This window comes from Carcharodon carcharias, chromosome 10 (assembly GCF_017639515.1).
Source record: "Carcharodon carcharias isolate sCarCar2 chromosome 10, sCarCar2.pri, whole genome shotgun sequence".
Taxonomy (NCBI): domain Eukaryota; kingdom Metazoa; phylum Chordata; class Chondrichthyes; order Lamniformes; family Lamnidae; genus Carcharodon; species Carcharodon carcharias.
Genome location: NC_054476.1, coordinates 64584097 through 64598544, shown reverse-complemented (window position 1 = coordinate 64598544; position 14448 = coordinate 64584097). Strand labels below are relative to the sequence as shown.

General features: G+C 49.9%; 1 protein-coding gene across 1 annotated transcript in view; it reads right to left on the bottom strand.

Moving 5' to 3' along the window:
• Window positions 1-3211, bottom strand: part of LOC121283006 (CD81 antigen-like) — a 79758-nt gene extending 76547 nt beyond the window's left edge. Inside the window, exon 1 of the mRNA XM_041196905.1 lies at window positions 3051-3211. Coding sequence (XP_041052839.1) covers window positions 3051-3116 — 66 coding nt within the window. The 5' untranslated portion in view covers window positions 3117-3211. The remainder of the gene's footprint in view (window positions 1-3050) is intronic.
• Window positions 3212-14448: the final 11237 nt, after the last annotated feature.

Sequence of the window (14448 nt, the reverse complement as noted above, 5' to 3'; positions counted from 1 at the left end):
GAGTGCTGGGACCTTTGCTGTTTGTAGTTTACATAAATTATTTGGTGGAAAATGTAACTGGGCTAATTAGTAAGTTTGCAGACGACACTAAAGTTGGAGGAGTTGCAGATAGAGAAGAGGATTGTCAAAGGATACAACGGGATATAGACCGGTTGGAGACTTGGGTGGAGAAACGGCAGATGGAGTTTAATCCAGACAAATACGAGATAATGCATTTTGGAAGGTCTAATACAGGTAGGAATTATACAGTAAACGGCAGAAGCCTTAAGTGCATCGACGGGCAGAGGGAGTGGGGGGGGCGGGGGACAACAGAGGAGGATGGGGAGGCCCCCCCAGGAGGAGGATGGGGAGGCCCCCCCAGGAGGAGGATGGGGAGGGGGGGGGCCCCTCCAGGAGGAGGATGGAGGGGGGGGCCCCGGAGGAGGATTTGGGGGGGGGGGCCAGGAGGAGGATTTGGGGAGGGGAGGGGAGGGGAGGGGGGCCGAGGAGGGGGATGGGGAGGGGAGGGGGGCCGAGGAGGGGGAGGGGGGCCGGGGAGGGGAGGGGGCCGGGGAGGGGAGGGGGGCCGAGGAGGGGGATGGGGAGCCGAGGAGGGGGATGGGGAGCCGAGGAGGGGGATGGGGAGGGGGAGGGGGGCCGAGGAGGGGGATGGGGAGGGGGAGGGGGGCCGAGGAGGGGGATGGGGAGGGGGAGGGGGGCCGAGGAGGGGGATGGGGAGGGGGAGGGGGGCCGAGGAGGGGGATGGGGAGGGGGAGGGGGGCCGAGGAGGGGGATGGGGAGGGGGAGGGGGGCCGAGGAGGGGGATGGGGAGGGGGAGGGGGGCCGAGGAGGGGGATGGGGAGGGGGAGGGGGGCCGAGGAGGGGGATGGGGAGGGGGAGGGGGGCCGAGGAGGGGGATGGGGAGGGGGAGGGGGGCCGAGGAGGGGGATGGGGAGGGGGAGGGGGGCCGAGGAGGGGGATGGGGAGGGGGAGGGGGGCCGAGGAGGGGGATGGGGAGGGGGAGGGGGGCCGAGGAGGGGGATGGGGAGGGGGAGGGGGGCCGAGGAGGGGGATGGGGAGGGGGAGGGGGGCCGAGGAGGGGGATGGGGAGGGGGAGGGGGGCCGAGGAGGGGGATGGGGAGGGGGAGGGGGGCCGAGGAGGGGGATGGGGAGGGGGAGGGGGGCCGAGGAGGGGGATGGGGAGGGGGAGGGGGGCCGAGGAGGGGGATGGGGAGGGGGAGGGGGGCCGAGGAGGGGGATGGGGAGGGGGAGGGGGGCCGAGGAGGGGGATGGGGAGGGGGAGGGGGGCCGAGGAGGGGGATGGGGAGGGGGAGGGGGGCCGAGGAGGGGGATGGGGAGGGGGAGGGGGGCCGAGGAGGGGGATGGGGAGGGGGAGGGGGGCCGAGGAGGGGGATGGGGAGGGGGAGGGGGGCCGAGGAGGGGGATGGGGAGGGGGAGGGGGGCCGAGGAGGGGGATGGGGAGGGGGAGGGGGGCCGAGGAGGGGGATGGGGAGGGGGAGGGGGGCCGAGGAGGGGGATGGGGAGGGGGAGGGGGGCCGAGGAGGGGGATGGGGAGGGGGAGGGGGGCCGAGGAGGGGGATGGGGAGGGGGAGGGGGGCCGAGGAGGGGGATGGGGAGGGGGAGGGGGGCCGAGGAGGGGGATGGGGAGGGGGAGGGGGGCCGAGGAGGGGGATGGGGAGGGGGAGGGGGGCCGAGGAGGGGGATGGGGAGGGGGAGGGGGGCCGAGGAGGGGGATGGGGAGGGGGAGGGGGGCCGAGGAGGGGGATGGGGAGGGGGAGGGGGGCCGAGGAGGGGGATGGGGAGGGGGAGGGGGGCCGAGGAGGGGGATGGGGAGGGGGAGGGGGGCCGAGGAGGGGGATGGGGAGGGGGAGGGGGGCCGAGGAGGGGGATGGGGAGGGGGAGGGGGGCCGAGGAGGGGGATGGGGAGGGGGAGGGGGGCCGAGGAGGGGGATGGGGAGGGGGAGGGGGGCCGAGGAGGGGGATGGGGAGGGGGAGGGGGGCCGAGGAGGGGGATGGGGAGGGGGAGGGGGGCCGAGGAGGGGGATGGGGAGGGGAGGGGGGCCGAGGAGGGGGATGGGGAGGGGAGGGGGGCCGAGGAGGGGGATGGGGAGGGAGGGGGGCCGAGGAGGGGGATGGGGAGGGGAGGGGGGCCGAGGAGGGGGATGGGGAGGGGAGGGGGGCCGAGGAGGGGGATGGGGAGGGGAGGGGGGCCGAGGAGGGGGATGGGGAGGGGAGGGGGGCCGAGGAGGGGGATGGGGAGGGGAGGGGGGCCGAGGAGGGGGATGGGGAGGGGAGGGGGGCCGAGGAGGGGGATGGGGAGGGGAGGGGGGCCGAGGAGGGGGATGGGGAGGGGAGGGGGGCCGAGGAGGGGGATGGGGAGGGGAGGGGGGCCGAGGAGGGGGATGGGGAGGGGAGGGGGGCCGAGGAGGGGGATGGGGAGGGGAGGGGGGCCCGAGGAGGGGATGGGGAGGGGAGGGGGGCCCGAGGAGGAGGATGGGGAGGGGAGGGGGCCCGAGGAGGAGGATGGGGAGGGGAGGGGGCCCGAGGAGGAGGATGGGGAGGGGAGGGGGCCCGAGGAGGAGGATGGGGAGGGGAGGGGGCCCGAGGAGGAGGATGGGGAGGGGAGGGGGCCCGAGGAGGAGGATGGGGAGGGGAGGGGGCCCGAGGAGGAGGATGGGGAGGGGGCCCGAGGAGGAGGAGGAAGAGGGGCCCGAGGAGGAGGAAGGTGGGGGGGGCGGCGAGGAGGAGGAAGGGGTGGCGTGGAAAGGGCCGGCGTTATTGCGGGTGGTTTGCAGGACACGCTATTAGCCAGAGATTAACGTAAAGTGTGAACATCACTGGCTTATCTTCGACTGCAGTTACCGTCTTGTATTGTCGAGAGGAAGACCACAGGGTGCAGATTGGGGCTGAGTCGGAACCTCCCCTCCCCGCGCCCCCGGGGCTCCCCGCTCGATGTAAAACTGCTCCGGACGGGGTCTCCGCCCAGTCTCGGTGCTGGAATCCCGGGTTGGATTTTGCCCCTCACACATTCAATCTCATTTACCACTTACCCAGAAAAGGAAATTGAAGACGAACAGCAAATACTTGATACATTTCATACAGCCTTCCACGCCCATGGCTCCGTTCAGTATTCACACGCAGACCCTTTGCAAACAACAACTCGAAGCAGCTCGGCAGCTGGCGGTAACTGAGAGCAACTCCAGATCAGGACACGCCCTCCTGACACGCGTAACCAATCACACCGCCCAGCAAGGCTCACAACGCACTGACACCACACAGCCAATCACTGCTTAGTTCGATCCATATCCCCGCCCATACAAGCACAATTTGTCCAATCCCAGGAGACCCAGCGTTACCCTAATTAATTGCTGCGGGGTCATCCTATCACAGCAGAGCTCAACCAGCCAATAGTAACGCAGCTAATCCCAACAGGGACCAATTACAGCCAGGCCCAGTCCTAGCCAATAGCAGCACGGCCCGAACAATCCTAGACAAAAACAAAAATAGCTGGAAAAACTCAGTAGGTCTGACAGCATCTGCGGAGGGGAACATGGGTAACGTTCCGAGTCTGTATGACTCTTCAACAGAACTAAGGAAATAGAGAAATGAGGTGAAATATAAACTGGTAGTGGGGGGTGGGACAGGTACAGCTGGATAGAGAGCCAAAGAAGAGATTGCCTTAGATGTCATAGACAAAAGAACAAAGGGGTGTTGACGGTGGTGATATTATCTAAGGAATGTTCTAATGGTGACATTAAGGGTAACAAGCAGGACAAGCAAGTGACAGATGGCCCTAGGGGTGGGGTGAAGGAATCAAAATGAGCAAAAAGGTGGAGATAAAATATTAGATAGAAATAAATTTAAAAATAGGTGGGAAAAGAAAAATATATATTTTCTTTAATTATTGGAAAAAGGGGGATCGGAAAAGGGTGGAGATGGAGGAGAGAATTCATGATCTGAAGTTGTTGAATTCAATATTCAGTCCGGAAGGTTGTAAAGTGCCTAGTCGGAAGATGAGGCGCTGTTCCTCCAGTTTGCATTGAGCTTCACTGGAACATTGCAGCAGGCCAAGGACAAACATGTGGGCATGAGAACAGGGTGGTGTGTTGAAATGACAAGCGACAGGGAGGTCTGGGAAATGCTTGCGGACAGACCGAAGGTGTTCCGAAAAGCGGTCACCTAGTCTGTGTTTGGTCTCTCCAATGTAGATGAGACACATTGGGAGCAGCGAATGCAGTAGAATAATTGAGGGAAGTGCAAATGAAGCGCTGCTTCACTTGAAAGGAGTGTTTGGGCCCTTGGACAGTGAGGAGAGGGGAAGTAAAGGGGCAGGTGTTGCACCTTCTGCAGTTGCATGGGAAGGTGCCGTGGGAGGGGGTTGAGGTGTACAGGGTGATAGAGGAGTGGACCAGGGTGTCCCAGAAGGAACGATCCCTGTAGAAAGCAGCCGGGGGGCATGAAGGGAAGGTGGTGGCATCGTGCTGGAGTTGGCGGAAATGGCGGAGGATGATCCTTTGAACGCGGAGGCTGGTGGGGTGATAAGTGAGGACAAGGGGGACCCTATCATGGTTCTGGGAGGGAGAAGAACGTATGAGGGCAGATGCACGGGAGATGGGCTGAACACGGTTGAGGGCCCTGTCAACCTTCATCAGTTGAAAACCTCAGTTAAGGAAGAAGGAAGACATGTCAGAGGAACTGTTTTGTCCTAGCATTGGTATGAAAGCAAAATATTGCAGCGGCTGGAAATCTGAAATTTAAAAACAAAAAATGCTGGAAAAACTCAGCAGGTCTGGTAACATCTGTAGCCAGAGAAACAGAGTTAATGTTTTGATCCATATGATTCTTCAGAGCTCTGAGGAAGAGTCTCTTTTTTGCAAAAAATATACTTAATTCTTAAAATATCTGAAAGAACATTACAAAACATTTTAAAACAGCCATCACAAAACATGCAATCATATTCAAGTTTTCCACATAGATCATGTTGCATCGTGAGGTGTTTCAATACATTCAAGGAACATTACAGACATTTGATAATGGTCATAACAGAATCAGACAATGCAATGGTATTTAACACAAAAACAAAAATAGCTGGAAAAGCTCAGCAAGTCTGACAGCATCTCCAGAGAGGAATACAGTTAATGTTTCGAGTCCGTATGACTCTTCATCAGAAGTCAATGGTATTTAAGTTGTCCACATAGAAGCACTCTGAGGTCCTTCAGTACAATTGTGATAATTGCAATATTCTCTGCATACGTTCATTGTGAGTCATACAGCCGAGGGGGTTATACAATTCCCAGCCCCTTGGTGCACTATGGCTGAAAGGTCTTAGACCATGGCTTTCCCCATTGTGACTTTGTGTCAGCTGCCCCAAGCTTTACTGTGTCCCTCAGCACGTCGTCCTGGACCTTGGAATGTTCCAGTCTGCAACATTCAGTTGGGGACAACTCTTTGCACTGGAAGACCAACAAGTTTCAGGCAGACCAAAGCGCATCTTTCACTGAGCTGATGAAACTCCAGCTGCAATTGATATTTTTCTCGGTGTGTGTCCCTTGGAACAGCTCGTAGAGCACACAAACCCTAGTCATGGAGCTGTTCAGGATGGACCTCAACAAAAACCATTGCATTGCTCTCCAGACCTTCTTTGCAAAGGCACATTCCACAAGGAGTTGGACAATGGTCTTTTCCCCACCACAGCCACCTCGAGGACAGCATGTGGAGTGGGGTGAGACTCCTGGATTGTAGGAAGGATCTGATGGGGAGGGCCTTTCTCACCACCAGCCAAGCTATGTCTTGATACTTGTTGGAAAGTTCTGGTGATGAGGCATTTTGCCAAATGACTGAAAGTCTGCTTGGGGAGCCATCCAACAGGATCCACCATCTCCTTTTCCCGCAGGGTCTCTGGGACTTTACGCCGACCACTGCCTGATGCACTTGTGGTCAAAGGTGTTTCACTGCATAAATTTTTCCACGAGGGCAGGTAGTATGGCATGGTCCAACTACTTGGAGCATTCCGCGGCAGCGTGGCCAGACCCATCCTTCGCAACGCCGGGGACAGTTAGAACCTCAGCACGTAGTAAAACTTGGTCTGGTCGCAGATGTTGATCAGTCTGCACACCGACAGTGGATCTGAGCAGAAGACTGTGGCATTATCCATGGATAGAGAGGTTTTGACCTGAGTGCTTCCACTGCTTGGGATCATTGCTCCTCTTATGCCCAGATCCTTCCTGATAGACTCAGCAAAGGGTTCTATGAAACACACGAACAGGACAGAGGGCAGCCCTGCCTGACTCCAGATTTAATTGGAAAGCTTTCCGATTCCCACCCAATGATGGAAGTTGCGCTACAGCTATTTGTGTAGAGCAGTTGGATCCAGTTGCATATTCCCTCCCCAAACCCCATTTTGGAGGGCACATCCACCATATTGGTGTGTGATACTCTGTCAAAGGCTTTCTCCTGGTCCAGGCTGATGAGGCAGGTGTCCACACCCCTGCCCCATACAAAGGTAATCATATTCCTGAGTAGCGCGAGGCTGTCAGAGATCTTCCTGCTGGGTACAGCACAGGTCTGGTCAGGGTGGATCACCAACTCCAGAGCAGACTTGACCTGATTGGCAATGACCTTGGAGAGAATCTTACAGTCTACATTCAACAGTGAAATGGGTCGCCAATTTCTAATTTCCTCCCTTTCCCCTTCCACCTGTAGATGAGGGTGATGATGCCTTTGCTCATGGATTCTGACATGCTGCTGGCCAGAAGCATACTCTCGTACGCTTCCAGCAGGTCTGGGCTGATCCAGTCACGCAGAGCCAAATATAACTCAGCCAGTAAGCTGTTGCTTCCCGGAGTTTTACACTTCTCGAAGGACTCAAGAGACTTAGTGAGTTCATCAGGAGTTAGCAGTTTGTCCAGACTCTCCCGTGTACTGTCATCTAACACCTCCTTGATAGAGGACAGGAAAGACTGGGAGGCCATGCTGTCTCTGGGCTTCACATCATACAATAGGCATAAAAAGATTTGCTGATCCTCAAAATGTCAGACTGCAATGACTTTACTGAGCCACCTTCTTCCATCAGGCTGCTGATCACAGAGCTCTCTCTATGTACCTTGTGGAAGAAGAAACGTGTGTACATCTCATCCTGCTCCACAGAGCAGACTCTGAACCGGAAGATGATCTTGGAGGCCTCCGATGGCTCTTCATCTCTTGGAGTTCCTCCTTGACATCGACCCCCATCGACAGCAGCCTGAGCAATTTTGCATGTTTTTCAGGAGTTGGAACATTTTCCTCCGTTCCTTTCTAGTCTTCTGAACACCTTTAAAGATGAAAAACTTCTTGATGTTCTCCTTGATCGCTTCCCATCAGTACGTCTGCTACGAGGAGGTACCTTCCCACCACCTCCTTAACCTTGGAGATGGAAAAGTTTCCTTCCCGCAGCAGAATACCCAGGCTGGAGAAACAGGAGTCGTTTCCTCCTGACCAGATCGATGACCTATGGGACCACCATTGTGGCCATTGCTTGTTGCAGCTGAGGTGTGGTATCGCACACTCCTGCAGAAACAGCATGTCAGCTTTGACCATGGCAAGGTAATCCAAGGTCACAACATATTGTGTAGTAGATTTAACACTGTGCACGCTAATTGATGCAATCTTTATCCCCATTTTTAAAGCATTTTGTCCCTTATCAGACCTGTTGTCTTTGACAGTTCCAGCCTTTTGGTCTGCTCCTGCAGACCCAAAGTGTTTGCAAATTGTCTCACTTTGGTTGGGCTGAAGAAATCGTCCTGAATCACTGGAGATGTTCTGCTCACATGACATCAGGGGGTTCGTGCAAGGAGTGAGGTTTCAATTGTTTCTCCGATCCATTCCTCCTCTGGGGCATTGCTGCTCCCGGCTTCCTGGAGCTGGGGTGTGCTGAGCGCTTCACTGCTCCCAGATTCCTGGCGCGCTGGCCTCGTAAGTTGAGGTCAAAGTTGGGATTTGTTGTCTTCTTCATTGTCTACAATGTTCTGGACCTTGGGTGTCTCTTCCTCCAGTTACCTAGACATTTACCCCTTTTTCTGTAGGTGCTGCTCTTGCCCTTCTTCATCCGAAGACCGGCTGTCCCTGTCTTCCGTGTCAGATGGGAGTTGCTTCTTGCTACTCGTCTGAGAAATGGCTCGGTCCCTTCTTGGCTCCTTCTTCTTTCTGGTCTTCTTCACCAGCTGCCGCTCCCCTGGTTGGTTGTCTGCTGGTTCTTCCTCCATTGATTCACTCTGCTGAGGAGTGGGAGGTTTGGAAAAGGGTGCAGTTGTTTGGCCATCTGCTGCCTCAGGTTTTCAGGAAGGTATGGTTCATAAGTTATGGTTTGTATGATAAAGGAAGAAAATGAACTGAGGTCCTCTAAAGGGAGTTTCAGCAATTGAGAGATGGATTAAAGAGCAGAACTAAACAAGGGTATTAATCCCAGGATTACTCCAAATGCCATGCGAGTCCATGTAGGATTATTGGAATAAGTGGGTTAAATAAGCAGTCGGAGAAAAAGATTCCAGATACCTGGGACACTGAGACTAGTATCAATAGGAATGACTTTTACAGGATGGATGGACTTCTCCTGAACAAGGCTGGAACAAGTGTCATCACTGGGAGAGTTCCTAATGCTGTAGGAAGGGTTTAAATCATATTACAGGTTGGAGGGAAGACAAGATAATGGATGAAGAAAATAAAACATCACACATGAAAAAAAATGTGTGGGAAAGATGAAAGAAACAGATCAGAAGGTGGAGCATATAAATGAATGAGAATACCAAAGAAGCTGAGGAAGATTTGAGTTGTGCAAATATAAATTATCTTGAATAAAATTTCTGAGCTAGAGACACAAATTGCTATGGTGGGTTGGAATATAATAGCATTATCAGAGAAGTGATTTGGGTAAGTATGAAGTTAGCTATTTTGGGGTACAATATATTCAGGAGGGATAGAGTAGGAAAAATAGAGGATTTGCAGTGTTAATCAAAGATACTGTGACAACAGAGGGATGATATAGGAGGTAAAATACATGGTATTTAGTTACAGTTGAGGAGTAAGGAAGGATTTGTTACTTTATTGGGAGTACAGTGTGGACTGAACAATAGGCTACAGAGGAAAATTAGAGAAAAATGCAACAAGACCATAAAATGGAGAGATTTAGTTATTGAAATATACACTAGGGTACAGCCAATATAGGTTGTAAAACAGAAGAATTCTTCAATGCTCTCTACATTAGTACATTTTTAATCTAAAGGGGGAGTGCAGAAAATAGTTCTAGGGAATGGGGAACACCTTGCAAACGGGATGCTTTGCTCCATGTGACAATGTGATCCAGTTGAATGGAAGAACAGCTGGAGGGGCTGAATGGCCTTCTGCTGTTCCTAGGAGGTAGACCTGGGAGCTAAACTGCTAGCATACTTTACTTTTCTTCTAACATTTTCCTATTAATGCTTCTTCATTATTTTATTAAAAGCTAGAGAGAAAATTCCCAAAATTTCATTCGGATTGGGGTTATACAGCTTCTGTGTTAAAGAAATCTGTGTGTGTGTATGAGAGAGAATCTCAAGCGTGGGCTGCATCTCCCTCTTCTCTATCTTGTTTGTCATCATTACAGTTGACTAGGAGATAGCTGCATCTATTCTTTCTCCACTTCTTTACCATCACCATCTTCCTCCTGTTACTATCATGTGAAAATAAAGGGCTTGCATTTATATAACACTTTCACAACCTCATGATCGATGATAAGAATGTGGCATATATTTGTTTGCAAAAGATGACTGCGGATGAGTTCTAGTCATAATAAACAGGGCTGAGTAATTCACAATCCATTTATAATATATGAACAATATATTATATAGAAGCTCCTCAACTCTAGCCAAATACTGGCAGGATTAAATATTCAGAAGATCCCTGGACCAGAAGAGATACATCTGAGAATCTTTAAGGGATGAAAAGTGGAAAACAGTGGTGCTTTGGATGATATTTTTCAAAGTTATAAATGCTGGCAAGGTACCTAAGAATTGGAGGGTTTCAAAAGTTGTTCTAATATTGAAATAGGAGTGACCTGTGAATGTGGCAATTACAGGCTGTTAGCTGGACTTGGGAGAAAAATAGTTAAGGGTATTATGAGGAATGCTTTAAAAAATGAACATCTAAATGCAAAAGCACCTTAGACACCAATCAGGATAATGTCAGGAATAATGGATTGTACTTTCCAAATCTATTGGACTTCTTGAAGGAAATAATTAAGCTAATGGATGATGTAATCCTGTAAAACTAGTGTCTGGGAATTTTGGAAAAATTGACAAAGGTCCTCATACAAACATCATGGAAAGTATGGCAAATCACATAGCTGGATTGAGAATTGTTTAATAGACAGTGACAATAAATGGAAAATAATGGGAAAATGACCCAGCAGAGTTTTATGGAGAAACACCACGGGATTCCCACTGTTCACAAATCACATGATATGGAATTGGGTATCTCTAGTAGTATTAGATTAGCTGGTGGTTCAAAATTGTAGGCAGGAAATAAGCAGAAAAAAGATTGGTCTAAATGTCCTTGAAGCTAACCATTGATGGAGATGACAAGCATAAACAAGAAAGAATTTGCATTTATTTAGCACCTTCAACAAACTCAGGGTGTCCAAAATGACTTCCCACCCAATGGAATGCTTTTTAAAATATAGTCACTGTTGCAATGCAGAAAACAGACTTTCTTTTGTTCTCTCTTTCACAGAGTATAGCAGATTGATTTTAATACCAGCAAAGCAATGCATATGGGACAGGAAACAGTATGTCTGCATAACATGAAAGAGTCTTCATTGGCAGAAGCTGAAAGGAAGAACATTTGGGAATGATTGTTGATGATACCCTAAAAATATTTGACCAGTAAGAAGCAGCTGTTAAGTCAAATAAGCTGCCGACCACACTTGAGAGACAGTGGATTACAAGACAGAACAGTTATATTGACATGGTATAGACCAATGGTGACGCCAATTCTGGAATGAGGTTTCAGTTTTAATTGCCTTACCTCAAAAGAATTATGTGCATTAGAACTGGTTCAGAGAAGAATGACCAAGATCACTGAATTACGTAGACATTACACCAAGCCATCCAGTCTTGCCGGTGTTTACCCTCCACATGGGAAGTAATCCAAAACCTCTCTGTTGCTCTGCTCTTGTATTATTTTAACCCCTTTTCTCTCAACCACCTATCTAAATTCCTAAACAAAAACAGAATTACCTGGAAAAACTCAGCAGATCTGGCAGCATCGGCGGAGAAGAAAAGAGTTGACGTTTCGAGTCCTCATGACCCTTCGACAGAACTTGAGTGAGTCCAAGAAAGGGGTGAAATATAAGCTGGTTTAAGGTGTTTTTGTTTTTTTCTAAATTCCTAAACTGATTTGTTTTCAGCAGTCTTACTGCAATTTTATCTTGGGTGTCAGTTAAGCTCCCCTCCACTTCTACAATTAGATGACGCCTTGGACATACTGCTGACTGCAGCTCAGCTTCAGCACTGGAATAGACACAAAGGTGGATGAAAATTTGTTTTCATTTTTGGGAGTCACTTTTATCTAATTACATTCGAGTCCTGTCATACACCAATGCTTTTAGTTGCTTTATTGACCAAAGCTGCTCTTCACAAATATGCTGCGCAACATTGAGATTACAATCAATGCTTAAACCAAGGCTCCGAGAGAGTAAAGGGAAAGACAACTTCCTCAAATGTTCAGTAAGTGACTGTATATAATTGCCACCTTTTGCCAGGTCCAAAACTGGACATTTATTTGGATTGGAGGGAGGGCCAGGGGTGGGACAGCAGTGTGTCTGGTTTCTGATTTATATTATTGCAGTTTGTGTTACAGGTTGAGTATCCCTTATCTGTAAATCTGAAAATTGAACACATCCGAAAAGTTCTTTTGAACCTTATGTACCTTTAGTGCGGGAAGTCCCTGACCCGAGCCGATACAGCCTGAGTCGACACGAACCTCGCTGACTGCACCTGACCTTTAGTGCAGGAAGTCTAGTTGTTTGCCTTACCTTGTGCCTAGTTGTTGTAAGAGTCTTTGCTTCTGACCCAAACCCTATCATGGCAACTCAGTTCAACCAAGAAAACACCGTCCCTCAGGAATCAAATGGAATCAGCAAGTCTTTGGAAGTACAGATATGAGTGCCAAGTCTGGTCTGCCAGAAGTTGCTTTCTCTTGCTTCACAAACTGTTTAATGTACCGCTGAGGGACACAAAATCTTTTCCCAACTCCTCATTACTAACTAAGTTTCCACCAGTCACTACTTATTCATCTTAACTATATATCTAAAAACCAAAAATATCCAAATATCGAAATGCAATTGGCCCCAGGGGTTTCGGATAAAGGGTAGTCAATCTGCAGTTTGTATTCATTTTTCTATTTGGAAATTACTTATTACAATGAATACGGTACTGCTCATAATATCAAAAAACTATGAGGAGTATAGAGAGTGCAGGGATGAAAACAAAAAGGAAATTAGGAAAGAATATCGGCAAGCAAATTAAGGTGAACCCAAAGATGTCTTGTCAATACGTAAAGAGTAAGAGGATAACTGAGGAGAGTGTAGAGCCCATAAAAGGCCAAAAAGGCAACCTACGTGAAGAGGTGGAAGATGTGGGTATGGTTCTTAATTAATACTTTCTGCCTTCACAAAAAGGGGAGGTGATGCAGATGTTGTAGTTGAGGAGGAATGTGAAATTTTGGAAATGATGAATCACCAGGGCCAGATGAAATGTACCCCAAGCTGTTAAAAGAAGCCAGGGAGGAAATAGTGGATGCTCTGCCCATCATTTTCCAGTCCTCATAGGATGCAGGCGTGGTTCCGGAGGATTGCAAATGTTGCACCTTTGTTTAAAAATGGAGTGAGTAATAGACTGGCTAATTACAGGCCAGTCAGTCTAACCCAAGTAGTGGGAAGATTATTGGAATCAATTCTGAAAGTCAGGATAAATTGTCACTTAGAAATGCATGGAGTAATTGAGGACAGTCAACATGGATTTGTTAAGGAAAGATCGTGTCTGACTAACTTGACTGTATTTTTTGAGAAGGTAACAAGGAGGATTGATGAGGGTAGTGCAGTTGATGTCATCTATATGGATTTTAGCCAAGCTTTTGACAAGGTCCCATGTGGCAGACTGCTAAAAAAAAAGCCCATGGGACCCAAGGGAATGTAGCAAGCTGGATACAAAATTGGCTCAGTGGCAGGAAACAAAGGATAATTGTTGATGGGTGTTTTTACGACTGGAAGCCTATTTCCAGTGGGGCTCAGCAGGGCTCAATACTACGGTCCCTGCTTTTTGTGGTCTATATTCATGATTTGGACATAAATGTAGGGGGCATGATCAAGAAGTTTGTAGATGACACAAAAATTGGCCGCATGGTTGGTAGTGAGGAGGATTGCTGTAGACTGCAGGAAGATGGTCAGGTGGGCAGAAAAATGGCAAATAGAGTTCAACCCAGAGGATTTTGTCCTTTTTAACCTTAAGGAGCTGAGGTTAATTATAGCACCCAGAGAAGTGTGCGGTGATGCGTTTGGGGAGGGCAAACAAGACAAAAGAATACACTATAACTGGAAGGATATTGAGAGGTGCAGAGGAAGTGAGGGACCTTGGAGTGAATGTCCACAGATCCCTGAAGGTATGTATATGGAATACTTTCCTTTATTAGCTGAGGTATAGAATATAAGAGCTTGGGAGGGAGGCGGTTGTGCTGGAGTTATATAAAACACTAGTTAGGCCACAACTTGAGTACTGCATGCAGTTGTAGTCACCTCATTACAGAAGGGATGTAATTGCAGTAGAGAGGGTACAGAGATTATCAGCACTAAAGAAGAATTGTTTAGTACTTAGCTTTTGTCCAAAGCTTGTACATTGTGATAAAATATGATATGTTCCTAGCCTGCTAGGCCGTACAAATTTGAGCTGACTGAGGCTAGACAGTGGCCTTTTTCCATCTGTTTCAGTGGGCAGCTGGATGGCAGGAAGTAAATCAGGTCTGGCCATTATAAATTGGTTAAGGCCTCCCACATAGATCCCTGGGCATCAAGCTCTTTTCTGGTTAGCACTGGTGACACCAGCATTATAAGATAGTTTACTGATCCCAATGCATCAAGGTCACAAATGAATTATTCCAATGAGGCTAGTAACTACACTTTCTCCTCTCACCAGAAACAGATGCACTGTGAGAGGATATCACAATTCTACATATCTTATAGCTTCTCAAGAGCTCATTGATTACACCTGTGTTGCCGTTTTGGGTTTGTGTACAATCTATGTTCCTTACCTCATCAATATCCAGCTGGTATGTGACTGCCAGTGCAGAATAATTCAGGTCAATGCCTGCTTCCCTGAGAGCTCCCACAATGCCTTTAATCAACTGTGCCACCTTTATTTGAAGGGGAAGGTCTTGTTAGTTGTT